The following is an 11,537-nucleotide window of genomic DNA, read 5'->3' as shown; positions in this document are numbered from 1 at the left end:
ATCGGAAATGTGAAAACAGAATAAAATCTTAGACCAATACTGTCGATATCACAATTAACAAATGATAATTTGTCAATTTACACATTATTATCACTTGCAGAATAATATATACCTATGAATTATTAAAAAAAAGTCAATTGAACTTAATTTTATTTATTCTTCTATCAATTCTACTGATTAATTGAAAGAAATTATATGCCTTATATTTGATTCGAATAAGAATTTTAAATTTTTGCATCGATATGGTAAAGCCAGTTTCAATACTTCAGAAACTACTATCCCAAATCTTAAGAAGTTCATCGAATATTATCCTAGTTCTTATGAGTAGTGATAGTTTACACAAAAACAAACTTAAGAAACTAACTTTTAATATACTTTTCCACAAATCCATTAACAGTTGAATTATCGGCAAAACTAATGAACAAAATTATTCCTAATACAACTGCCACAAAAACAGCCAGAACAATATTGAAAAAATATAATTTTCTCAGCCCTCTCAACTTTTTTTCGGAATTCCTAGTCTTTTCGTCTTGCTTTTTGCACAATTCTTCATCTCTTTCCTTTTCGATGTTCAAAATTTGTTTTGTATCTTCATTTTCTGTTATGGATTTATAGGATTTCATCGAAGAAGATAAAAGTCTTGTGTTAATCAACGATTCAGAACGAGATGTATTTATTGTATTTCTTTCATCATTGGGGGTAGTTCTATTCTTCGATTTTTCATATGTTTCTCCAATTACTAAATACGCAGTTGATGTATACAATTTCTGGACACCATCGTTTGTATCTGTGCACTTCTCATTTATAACAGAATAGTTGGTGGGTGTTTGAGATGTCTCATTTAAAAAAATGACATTTGATTTCTTATTCCCACTTGGTTTGACGAAATTGTTTTTTTTTGTTGGCAAATCTGTAGTGGATACATTGGAAGATTTGTAGCTCTCTGATTCTTCCTGAGGTTGTTCTACATTCGCTGTTTTTGTTTCAAGTGATCCAATTTTTGTTGTTTTGCCACTTCTATATATCGAAGATGATGTAAGATTTTCATGAAAAGACTTTGCTTGACTTATATCAATGGCAACAATGTTATCGGGTTCTTGGTCGTTTTCTTGGGTTTCTTCTTTTTCTTCATCCGGTGTATTCAGCGATTTCAGATAATTTTTGTATATCTCTATGTGCTTTCCATCGAATAACTGCGTGATAACTGGCCAATGTCTAAGAGGTTCTTCTTGAATTGGTTTTTCGTATGGTACAAGATGGGAGGGTATTGCCAATGCGGTGTTTCTATTTATATGGCCTGTCTTTGATTCCTTCTCTGTAATTTTGTCTTCTTTGATTTGATTAGTTTTGCTTTCTTCAGATTCAAATTTCTCTTTTTTATCCTCTCTTCCCCTTGAGAACTGCATTGTTTTGGTGTTAAATTCTTGATATTGAGATAATTTATTCATAAGTGGCCTCTGTGGATGTTCAGAAAAAAATGTCTCATTCATCTTCCAAATTGGATGAATATTTTCTTCAGAAAACTCTGACGATAATGACTTGTTGGGTTTCGTATTTGTGGCAGTTACGAATGAATCCCGTTTTCTACGATTCTTCCTCAACAATTTACTATAAGTTTTGCTTAAATTCGTGTTGTTGACAAACTTAAGAGAGTACTCTTCACGTTTGGATGACTTAGATTTTTCAAGAACAAGTAAACAGGATCTTCTGCTACATTTCGACAGTATCCTCTCGAAATTTTTGCCATTGGTGCGTTTCAAATTCTTCAATTCATCGTCAAGCTTTACTCTTATAGAAATAACAGGTTTATTCTTTGAAATTTTGCGCTTTTTTCGAGTTGGCTTGGAGTCACTGGAAGTTGCTGGCTCTGATTCTACATTTTCTGTCGGATTTTCTCTCGGTTTCCCAAGATCTTCTGTTGAAATCTTGGATTGGAGGGGTGATATTGACTTTTTTGTGACTTGAAGTTCATAACTGTTTAATGTTTCTGAGTATTGGGTGATAAGCTGATGCGGGTATTCCTCTAACGGCAAATTGAATATTTTAAGAAGCCCCACGTATCTTTTTGGTAGGCTCCAAGTGACGATGTGCAGATATGGGTGGAGCTGAAACAAAATCACAATTAACTGATACTATATACAGGCTGTTTCACTAGTCTTCCTACAAACTTTTACTGTTTTTTCTAGTAGTCAAGAAAATTTTAAACCCCTACTGAAATATTCAAATTTAACTATAGTATTTAATTCATACAGACGTACATGTAAATTTCATAAAACGAATAAAAATCCCACTTTAGGTAGAGCTGACTATATTCTAGAAAATGACTGAAGGTGTAATGCAAAGAAAATCTCAAAACAAAAAACATATTTCTGATTTTCAACTATTATATATAAGTAATAAAATAATAACTGGGAAAAAAATGCAATTCAATTTTATATAGGTTATTCTGTTTGCTTTCCTTTAGCTAATGAGCTGTAATTTCTGTAGTATATACAATTTCTAACTCTTCTTCACATTGTTACAAACTTTCATTCATTCATTATTCAAACGGAAAAGTTTTATGAATTATATCATCATACCACTTTTATCCTAATAAAATTTAAGAAACTATACAGACTTACATATTTTGATGAACAAAATACTAAAATTTCCTTATATTTATTGAGGTACGTAGAATTGAAACAAACCATCATTTACTCAAATAAAATTTTAAAATAGCCACAATTCAGATATTGACATAAAACATTAGATAGGTTTCGTAAAAATTAAAAGTTAACACAATTATTTCTGAGAAATATCGAAGTTTTAATTTCTTTCAAAACCAACCTTATCATTCCAGATTTGATAATATGTTGCTGAAGTTTTTACAAGCTATTCATAACTACCATGAATTCTTATTCTTTTATCACATATCACATTCTTCTGGTGCCTCACGTGATTTAAAAATTTCTTGGGAGTAATAATCGAAAGAATATGTTACTGGATGGAGTTGATATGTTGATAAAATTGTTCCAGTAAGTAGAAAGGTGATGAATGAAATTTCTCTACAAATTCATTGAATCTCGTATTGAATGTTCAATTACCTTCATTATCTACTTCCTCTTTATGACGGAAGTGAGAGAATTAAGTAGAAGTAGGAGGAAAAATTGATGTTTAATTGAATAACAAAAGATCGTTTGAAGAATTTTCGAAAAAAAATTGAGAGTCAGTATTGAAATATTGAATATTTATCGGAATAGGAAGGAAAAACGTCTGTTAATGTAAAGAAAATATTTCTGTGAGTATTAGCTCAGTTCTGAAGGATTTGGGCTGATTTTGCGAAATCTTCTTACCTGAACTTTTCCAACAACATGTCTGAAAAACATATATGAAGATTCACTTTCACTGGCATAACTCTAGTTCACATTTCGGGTTTGAATCGCATTTCAAACTCCTCGAAACTACTTCTCTAATCGCGTACAGGAAAATTAAAACCACAATAAATGTTCATTCGACGATCGATAGAAATTGTTAATAGTATTGATCGCTCAACTATATCATTATAGGTAGGCAGGAATACAATGCAAATCCAAATTGGGTTAATTGGTGAACTAAATCCATCCTGTGGGATGAAATCGGTTATTTGACAGGAAGGAGATTAGCTTTACTTTCTATTTGTAATGTGTTCACAAAATACTATACTTTTATCATTCAAAATCTTTTGAAATGAAATGACGACAATATCACATTAATCTTAGCCGATATGGTTTTTGCAGTCAAATTGGTACATAGTAAAATATACAGTGTGTTTAATGTTAACGTTTCAATGGATTTTGAGAAATTGAACTTTTTCAATCAGAAAAACTACGGCAATTGTTGAATGTTGTTGTATTCATGGACCTGATAGTTATGCTTAATTTTTTCCTGAACAAAATAGTTCCATTGTTGAAATGATTAACAAAAATGATATCTACTGTTCAAAAAGTAAACTAATTTGGATAAATTAGGAATACTTCTCCGATAAAGTTTGATTCAATGGAAATATTGATTAACTTTCATGAACCTACGTTATAACAAATTTCTACTATGAGGAAGAGAATCTATTATCTGAAATATTCTTTTAAACTGAGAAAAACACTGTTTTCATCGTTGTTGATTATTTCAACTCTGAACTGTTATATTTGGAGAAAATCGAGTTAACATAACTCAATGCTTTCGTTCTCGACATTTGAAGTAACTCATCATCAATTTTAAGATTCAAAAATCTATATTCGCAACTTTCAAGCATTCAATTCTTGCAAATAACTAAAAAAAATGTGCGTTATCAAAGGAGTTTTTGAATTGTTTTTAAATTTCGCCACTAGGTGGCTAGAAAATGAACCGCTGGTTCTGCGTTCACTGTCAGGACGTGGACGTGGTTAGATTAAGAAGAATTTCTCTGTTCTATGGAAAATATTTTGTTTGTTTCCCTTTCCCTTCAAATGAGGTTAGGTGTCGTTTTTATTCCTTGACGTCTCACTTCTTGATCAATTTTGCAAAATTTAAATCGCAGTTCGATACCCAATAGTCATGTCTACTTTAACAAGAATGCTCAGGTGATCATCTTGAAAAACTCCAATAAACATTATCCACTAACTGATTATCGATATTAAACCAATTATGTAACTGTAGGTTGTACCCAAAATGCCAGTTTGGGAAAGTCCTGGGTAATGGTCAATTAGGAATGCTCCAAGTGGTAAGACCAATAACAATGAGGGTAGAACAAGCTAAACCAGTCATAAAAACGGACCATGATGACAAAAATATGAATCTTAAAAGACCAATGTCACCTCATCTCACGATATATGCTCCGGAACTACAAAGTTTCATGTCCATTACTCACAGAGCAATGGGTAATTTTTAACAGTTTAAGTTCATTATAATGGCAAAATTGTAATGAAAATCGTTTTAGGTATGGCTATGTCTACCTATCTGATTGGTTTTGGTATCGGTACCATTGCTCTACCACAAGACATTAGTACATACATAGCTGCCCTTGATGCTATGAATATTCCCTCACCTATACTTTTTGCTGGCAGGTTTTTGGTGGTGTTACCTTTCACATACCATGCAATTAATGGAATAAGGCATCTGATTTGGGACATGGGAAGGCTTTTATATATTAAACAAGTTATTTCTAGCGGTTATGTTGTATTGGGAATTGCTCTGCTTCTTGCTGGAGCACTTGCCAGTTGAAAAGACCATGCTGAAAAATTTTTGTCATCAATTATTTTCAGCTTTTTTTGTTCGGAGTGAGGAAATATATCTTGTTTTATAGGAACAGTATTTTGAAATTTTGTGAATATTTATCTGTAATTATGGCGGTAACACTGTTGAACTTGTTGTAATAAATTTGTAAGTCGAATTTTAAGTTTTATTTTTTGAAAACTCAAACTTCATAGGGTCTTATGAAACAAAGTTTCTCCCTTACCAATTATTATTCTTTGAAAGAGCACTTTAATGCTTTTTAGGTCAGGAAAGAATGTCTGTAATCTGATCAACAGTGTCGTCCCCTAGCGCGTGACAATAAAAGCTTCCATTTAATGAAAAACATCTTCAAATAATAGATATTAAAAAAATTATCAGGTTTCCCTCACAGTACAGCATTAAAATCTCAACCCAGAATAGTACAGTGTACTGTTTGTTTCAACTGTATCGTCCTCTAGCGTAAACATAAGGCCTGTTTTGGTTCGCTTTTAGGATGGTTCCAGAACGGTTCAAAACAGTCGCACATTTATTTATTCAGCGTAAGCTCGCGCGTAGCATGCGTGTAGCTTCCCACAACATTGCTGCTCCACTACTTTGAACCGATTCGGAACCGCCTCAAGTGCGAACCAAAACAAAGCTATTATAAGTAATTAGTAATTGCTGATAGGCATACACATAGCCTACTAGAAGTTCTAGTAGGCTATGGCATAGATTAAAAATGAATAAAAGACGAATTGCAATGGAAATTCTGTATCATTTAATGGGAGAAATGAAGATTATCCATTTCTTTCCTTTCAAGACTTCGAAATCAATAATTCAGACTTCAAACAATTCAGAGGTTAGGTTATGAGCTTGTTATTTTATTCTATGCAGAGTAATAACATTTGACATTTCCAGTTCATTGTTATTGTCTGGCAGGAGTGTTCATTGGAAATTCCTGTATTTCGGTGTGCTAATAGTTCTTCCAATGATTCGTCTCTGAAGAACTTTGGGCTTTTTTACAGATGTTATTGTTGGAGAAGAATGTTAGCATTTGACAAGTTATAAATTGGAAAGTGTGACAGTTTCTGTATTCAAAGTAAATTCTTCCTATTCGTTCGGGAGATGGCTGAAAACAACGGTGAATTAGAAATTGAGGAGGATATCATAATAAATGATCAGGACGGTTTGCCCAACGTCCATCCGAATCTACTTTCGGAAAATGAAATAGACAGCCCACAGGAGAACAATTCCGAAGATGAATTTGACGATTTGCCAAGTTCTCTGATAGTAACAAATATTCATGATAGTGTTTTCATAACACCTGGTAAGTTACATGTTCAGTTTCGGTTGTTTTGGTTCTCAATATTCAATTGACTGAACCCATAATAAATTCATTCACAAGTGTTGTTACTCATATTTAGACATGGCAATTGATGTAAATAGGGATCTTGGCTAATATGAATGTTCTAAAGTTCAAGTTGCAGTTGGAAATCAAACACCGTTTAAGACATATATGTAGTTCTTTTTTTACTATCAAATTCAATTATAGTCGACTCTGACTACGGTATAGCTATTCCTCAACCAATAAAATAAATTGTTTATTCAAAAGTCACTCGGTGTAGTTGCATAATTATTCATCCACCGCGAATATGAGAGAAAAATTGAACTTATCGACCGGCGCTGTCTTTCTTATGCATTAATACTGTTTTGAATAGTATTCGGAATTGATAAATATAAAAACTGGTTTTTAAAATACTATTATATACTCATTCAATATGAGTAGAAATTTCATTATTTCTGACCATGTGCCAAGATTTTTCTGTTTGCATGATACTTGCTTTGTAGATAATTTTAGGTTTGCCTAATGCTTTTCATTATGCCATTTTTGAAGATGATTCCATGATTGCTTGCAAGATTACCCAATAAGGCTTCAGCTAAAATGGAGTAAAAAAACCTTACCAGAACCCAACCTTATATCCTAAATTGCTCAAGCCCTTGGGGGGGCTCCTAAGGGATTTTCCAGTTCCAGTGTCCTAGAAGAATCATACCAGAATACTTCACCCATATAGGTGAAGCTATTGCCTTACACTGGGCTATGTGCATACAGAAGTAGTAAATGCTTTTACTTCAGTAAATAAACTTTTGAGCAACTGACAAAGATGGTGTTATAGAAAAAGCAAATACTCTTCTTTATGCATACGACTTAATGAGTCCAAATTTAATGATGTATTAAAAGTAGTCAATAAATGTTATATACAAAAACTTAATTTTTTTTTATAATTCTCGCGGTTATGTTTAAATACGCTAAAAATAGGAAATAATGTTTTCCTTAATTATCAGAAAATGAACAGTTCGAGAAGTGTGAGGAGAATTCTGCAACGTGCGCAAGAGATACGCATTTCAACGATATAGATATTGGAGATGAATATTGGCATTCAAGGATTATATACCAGAGGAGGATACTTCGAACCATTAAGGCTTTGTGTACAAGTGTAGTGTCGGGTTCGTGTAGTAGATAGATAGATAACCGATCTTCATAAAAATCGCCCGAGTTGACGTTTGACAAGTGGAGGATCGCCAACCCTTGCTGATAGTAATTAAGATGCTCGGACGTGTGGCTAGTTAAGATCGGAAAGGACCAGGACTCTTTACGATATTCGAAATTCGCCTACACACCGTGGTAGGCATGCGGAAGAAACTGTTCGGACATGCCTGTGGTCAGACCAGGAGTTTACACGACGTAAAAGATGGCAGCAAAGGGCAGGAGCAGGATTATTCAGTACAACTATGAAGGACCAAGTTGTCTTGCCACGGACCAACTGTTGAAGTGAATGTTCTAGCTATCGATTTTTTCGAGAACTCATAAAATAGAACCTACGGTTGAGTGGCTACATCAAAAGTAGATCTCTGCGTACATTATTTCCTCCCATCGCAAGGAATCATTTTGAGGAAAGGTTAATACGCCAAGGTTTTCAACCTTGAACCAATACGGAAAGAAGATTGCACCGATCATGATTATGATCATGAATGACTGGTTGAACCAAGAAGATATAGAAAGGATATTTAATTAAGCTCAAAGCACATACAGTCGTTGTTGATGGGCGGTGAATTCTAAAAGAATGTAAAAAGTGAACTGGTGTCGAGCCAAACCTATGATTGGAACAGAAATGTTTGGAATTGCATATAACGTAACAGAATACAGTACATGAAAAAACCTACCAGCACAAAATACGCGGGTATTGACACTTTCACCCTCTATGTAAAGAAAAAGCTGTACTGAGTACAATGTACCTACTCAAAAGTACAGTGATGCCAACTGAGCACAACGAACAATAAGCTTGTCATGGTTGAAGGACTCGTTTGTGGGATGCATCCCTCTGCAATAAATATTTCTTTCATTCAAGGCCTCATAAACCGTTTCGCTTAATGCCTACAGTGGTTGCATGCGCTTTACATAATCAGCGGAAGATAAAACGATCTTTTGGCGTCCAATTTCCAAAAAATTATTCATTTCAGAGCACAAAGACGAGATGGAAAACCTCTTTCGTAACTTTGACCCAGACGTCACCTTCCAGTGGCTGAGGAGCTTCCGCAGGTTACGTGTTAACTTCAAAACTCCTTTAGCTGCCGCCAGTGCTCGGATACAACTGCACCAATACAAAATCAACGAATCAGTCATCACCTGTTATTTTGCTCAGCCTGTCACACCGGTCAAAAACAGCAGTCTCCAACCACCCGCACCCTACAAGCAGTTTCTCATATCTCCCCCAACGTCCCCACCCGTGGGGTGGGTGCCCAGAGAAGAGGGGGAACCAATGATCAATCACGATTTACTGGCGGCTATCGCCAATTTGGCTCCTGGTAAGGTTCAAATTCAATCCTCTACGATTTATATTATATGTAGAGCATTATTTCTGTATTTTCTGTTTTTCATTAACTAACTAGGTAATCACTTTTCAAAAAAGCTATGAAAAAAATCATATCGTCTTATTATGACATGAAGCTGTTTTATTTCGAACAGGTTCGTCTCATGAACTTCATCCTCCATCTCCAGGACAACCCAGTATTGTCGTACACACTGCTCTAGGTGCTATGGGGGCCAAAGGCATGCCCTTGGTTCCAACAGCTTGCCCAGAAAGGAGTTAATTTGTGTGATCTAACTGTAAATAAAGGTAAATAACACATTGGATGATGTGTAACCTACTGAATAAGTGAGCCAAAATATTAAGAATTTTATTTATTTATTATATATCTCTGTATATTTATCAAGCAACTTTTATTGTTGACATATATTTTTTTTAATTTCTTATTCTAATCAACTAAATTATGTTTTTCACTTTGTTTTAATCGAAAATTTGGCTAACTTATTGAGTAATAATCGAATTGGACCAAGATTATTATCTCTTGAATTTAAATTGAATTGTTCTTCAATCAATGGTAACAACTTTAAAGACATAATTGTTCGAAACTAAAATATACTTCGAAAATAATTCATTGTGACCTGCTCCAAATTTTCAGTGGAAGAACGTACTTTACAGATGTATTATGTATTTCAGTCACGATAAAGAATTATACGCTAGTTCATGACATAAATACAAATTGTAGATAGAATTCAACCTCAGTTCAATCTGAATTTTTCTCAACCTGGAAAAAATTTTGATAAGTTTTTTTAGTTTCTCTTCGAGCTGCTTTGGTTGTAAATTCCATCGAACGATATTGTAGTTTACCGATCGAGTGAGAATTGATCATTATAATTCGGCTTGCCGTAGAAAATTTTATGTAGGATTTGATGCAAATACCTATCTATTATTATGTGATAATTTTTTTGAGGTAGGTGATTTGGTGAATGGTTGGTGGGTAGGATTTTCAGCAGTTTATTTTGTTTATTTTTGTTCTGTGTTTGCTTAATTCTTAGGTCAAACTCTAATTGTTTTTGTAAATATGTTACTAAGCAGAGCTTTCAACAGACAATTAGTGGATTTACATCAATTTTGACACATATTAGAGAACTTAGTGATAAAACTATATAGTATATGATATAGATATGCAAAGGAATATCAAGTCGTTCATTCATAAAGTATAGAATTTGTACCCCTTAAATGCCAAAAGAATTCCTCAGCGCACATGTTGGCTGAAAGAGTAGGTTTTTATCGAAAAAAAAAACTATTGGAGATAATTTACGATCAAAATTATAGTTTCTGTTTTAAGCTACATTCACAATCAATTCACGGGCCGAAGTGCACTTCGGCACGGAAGCTTAGCAGATGGCGTTCTCCGTTACCATTCACAATGAAATTCAAGACCAAATTTCTTGCAAGTCGCAAACTATCACTTCGTCAAGGAATTTTGTGCCGGCTATAGATGATGCTGATGCTTATGTTTTGATCAGTTACATTTTTGATTCATTTGAGTATATGGTTCCAAGATTATTGCGAATGGTAAATTTCGTGCCGAAGTGCACTTCGGCCCGCGAATTGATTGTGAATGCAGCTTTAGTTCTGGAATTGGGCCATTTTAACTCGCATAAGTAAATTGATGCAGAAAAGCGTATACCTACATGCAAACTCTTATTGCCAGAAAATTTTCTTTTTTATAGTTTCTAGTAATTTCTGATACTCGAAGGCTCTGTTTGATTTTATTGAAACTAACTTATTTATGGGAAGTTTCGATTCCTGGCATACAAAGAATGTTTATATGTTCCTCGAATTTTATCAATGGTTGGAAGGTATTGAATGTTGAACTTTACGAAATCTCTGTGTTGTCTAAATGTTCATCTTTCAGGAAGAATATAACTGAATACTAAATGTCAATTAATTGTATATGATTATTTTCTCGATCGACATATCGTTGTTGTTTACTCTACCATTAACGCTAATTTCACGAACTTCTAAAAACCGGGACTGAAATTTACTTTCGGAAGTTTCAGTTCGTTTGTTCGCTCGAGCCATGCTTTTATGTGTACCTACCATGAGAAATTAGTATTTATAAATCACTAATGATTAATGAACCATTATATTCACTGATTCTCAGACATTCATTAATCACTTGTGGTTTATGAGTAGAGGCTCAACAATAAATCGTGGCTCCAATAATTTCAACTGCTGTACCTACTTTTATTACTTTTTTTGAACTATGTGTGTTACCGGTGTAGATAAATAATTCTTTGTTTTATGCATTCATATTGTGGCTTAATGTGGCTATGTAAATTTTACCTAACCTAACCTATCCTAACTCTGAAGTTTATGTAAATTTTACCATCTATTATGATTTGTTCAACGTTTGATATCGAAAATGTTTATTCTGTTTTTGTAAATACCCAAATGTATATT

General features: G+C 33.7%; 3 protein-coding genes across 3 annotated transcripts; 2 read left to right on the top strand and 1 right to left on the bottom strand.

Annotated features, from left to right (window-relative positions):
- Nucleotides 1-359: 359 nt before the first annotated feature.
- On the bottom strand, nt 360-3,496 carry LOC123318405. Its single transcript, XM_044905017.1, has 2 exons — nt 3,333-3,496; nt 360-2,105 (listed from the first exon to the last, which is right to left on the bottom strand). The coding sequence occupies exons 1-2, from the start codon at nt 3,363-3,365 to the stop codon at nt 360-362; spliced, it is 1,779 nt and encodes a 592-aa protein (XP_044760952.1). The 5' UTR covers nt 3,366-3,496.
- Nucleotides 3,497-4,412: 916 nt separating this feature from the next.
- Nucleotides 4,413-5,383, top strand: LOC123318682 (succinate dehydrogenase cytochrome b560 subunit, mitochondrial-like). The gene is made up of 3 exons (XM_044905368.1): nt 4,413-4,574; nt 4,651-4,871; nt 4,931-5,383. The coding sequence occupies exons 1-3, from the start codon at nt 4,549-4,551 to the stop codon at nt 5,212-5,214; spliced, it is 531 nt and encodes a 176-aa protein (XP_044761303.1). The 5' UTR covers nt 4,413-4,548; the 3' UTR covers nt 5,215-5,383.
- A 556-nt stretch (nt 5,384-5,939) lies between these two features.
- LOC123318681 (protein sarah) lies at nt 5,940-10,360 on the top strand. Its single transcript, XM_044905367.1, has 4 exons — nt 5,940-6,064; nt 6,124-6,532; nt 8,725-9,069; nt 9,230-10,360. Exons 2-4 carry the CDS (start codon nt 6,331-6,333, stop codon nt 9,352-9,354), a joined length of 672 nt encoding a protein of 223 aa, XP_044761302.1. The 5' UTR covers nt 5,940-6,064; nt 6,124-6,330; the 3' UTR covers nt 9,355-10,360.
- The last annotated feature ends 1,177 nt before the right edge of the window (nt 10,361-11,537 follow it).

Source organism: Coccinella septempunctata, chromosome 8, assembly GCF_907165205.1.
Source record: "Coccinella septempunctata chromosome 8, icCocSept1.1, whole genome shotgun sequence".
In the NCBI taxonomy this organism is placed as follows: domain Eukaryota; kingdom Metazoa; phylum Arthropoda; class Insecta; order Coleoptera; family Coccinellidae; genus Coccinella; species Coccinella septempunctata.
The sequence above is the reverse complement of the archived record's forward strand: the minus strand, read 5'-3'. Positions and strand labels throughout refer to the sequence as shown.

Excerpts from the sequence above, each read along its gene's own strand:
- LOC123318405 (XM_044905017.1), bottom strand. The coding sequence starts at position 3,365 with ATGTTTTTCAGACATGTTGTTGGAAAAGTTCAG. Across the intron at positions 2,106-3,332 it reads ATGTTGTTGGAAAAGTTCAG|CTCCACCCATATCTGCACAT; the intron begins GTAAGAAGATTT and ends ATTTTGTTTCAG.
- LOC123318682 (XM_044905368.1), top strand. The coding sequence starts at position 4,549 with ATGTCTACTTTAACAAGAATGCTCAG. Across the intron at positions 4,575-4,650 it reads ACTTTAACAAGAATGCTCAG|GTTGTACCCAAAATGCCAGT; the intron begins GTGATCATCTTG and ends ATGTAACTGTAG. Across the intron at positions 4,872-4,930 it reads CATTACTCACAGAGCAATGG|GTATGGCTATGTCTACCTAT; the intron begins GTAATTTTTAAC and ends AAATCGTTTTAG.
- LOC123318681 (XM_044905367.1), top strand. The coding sequence starts at position 6,331 with ATGGCTGAAAACAACGGTGAATTAGAAATTGAGGAGGATATCATAATA. Across the intron at positions 6,533-8,724 it reads TAGTGTTTTCATAACACCTG|AGCACAAAGACGAGATGGAA; the intron begins GTAAGTTACATG and ends TATTCATTTCAG. Across the intron at positions 9,070-9,229 it reads TATCGCCAATTTGGCTCCTG|GTTCGTCTCATGAACTTCAT; the intron begins GTAAGGTTCAAA and ends TATTTCGAACAG.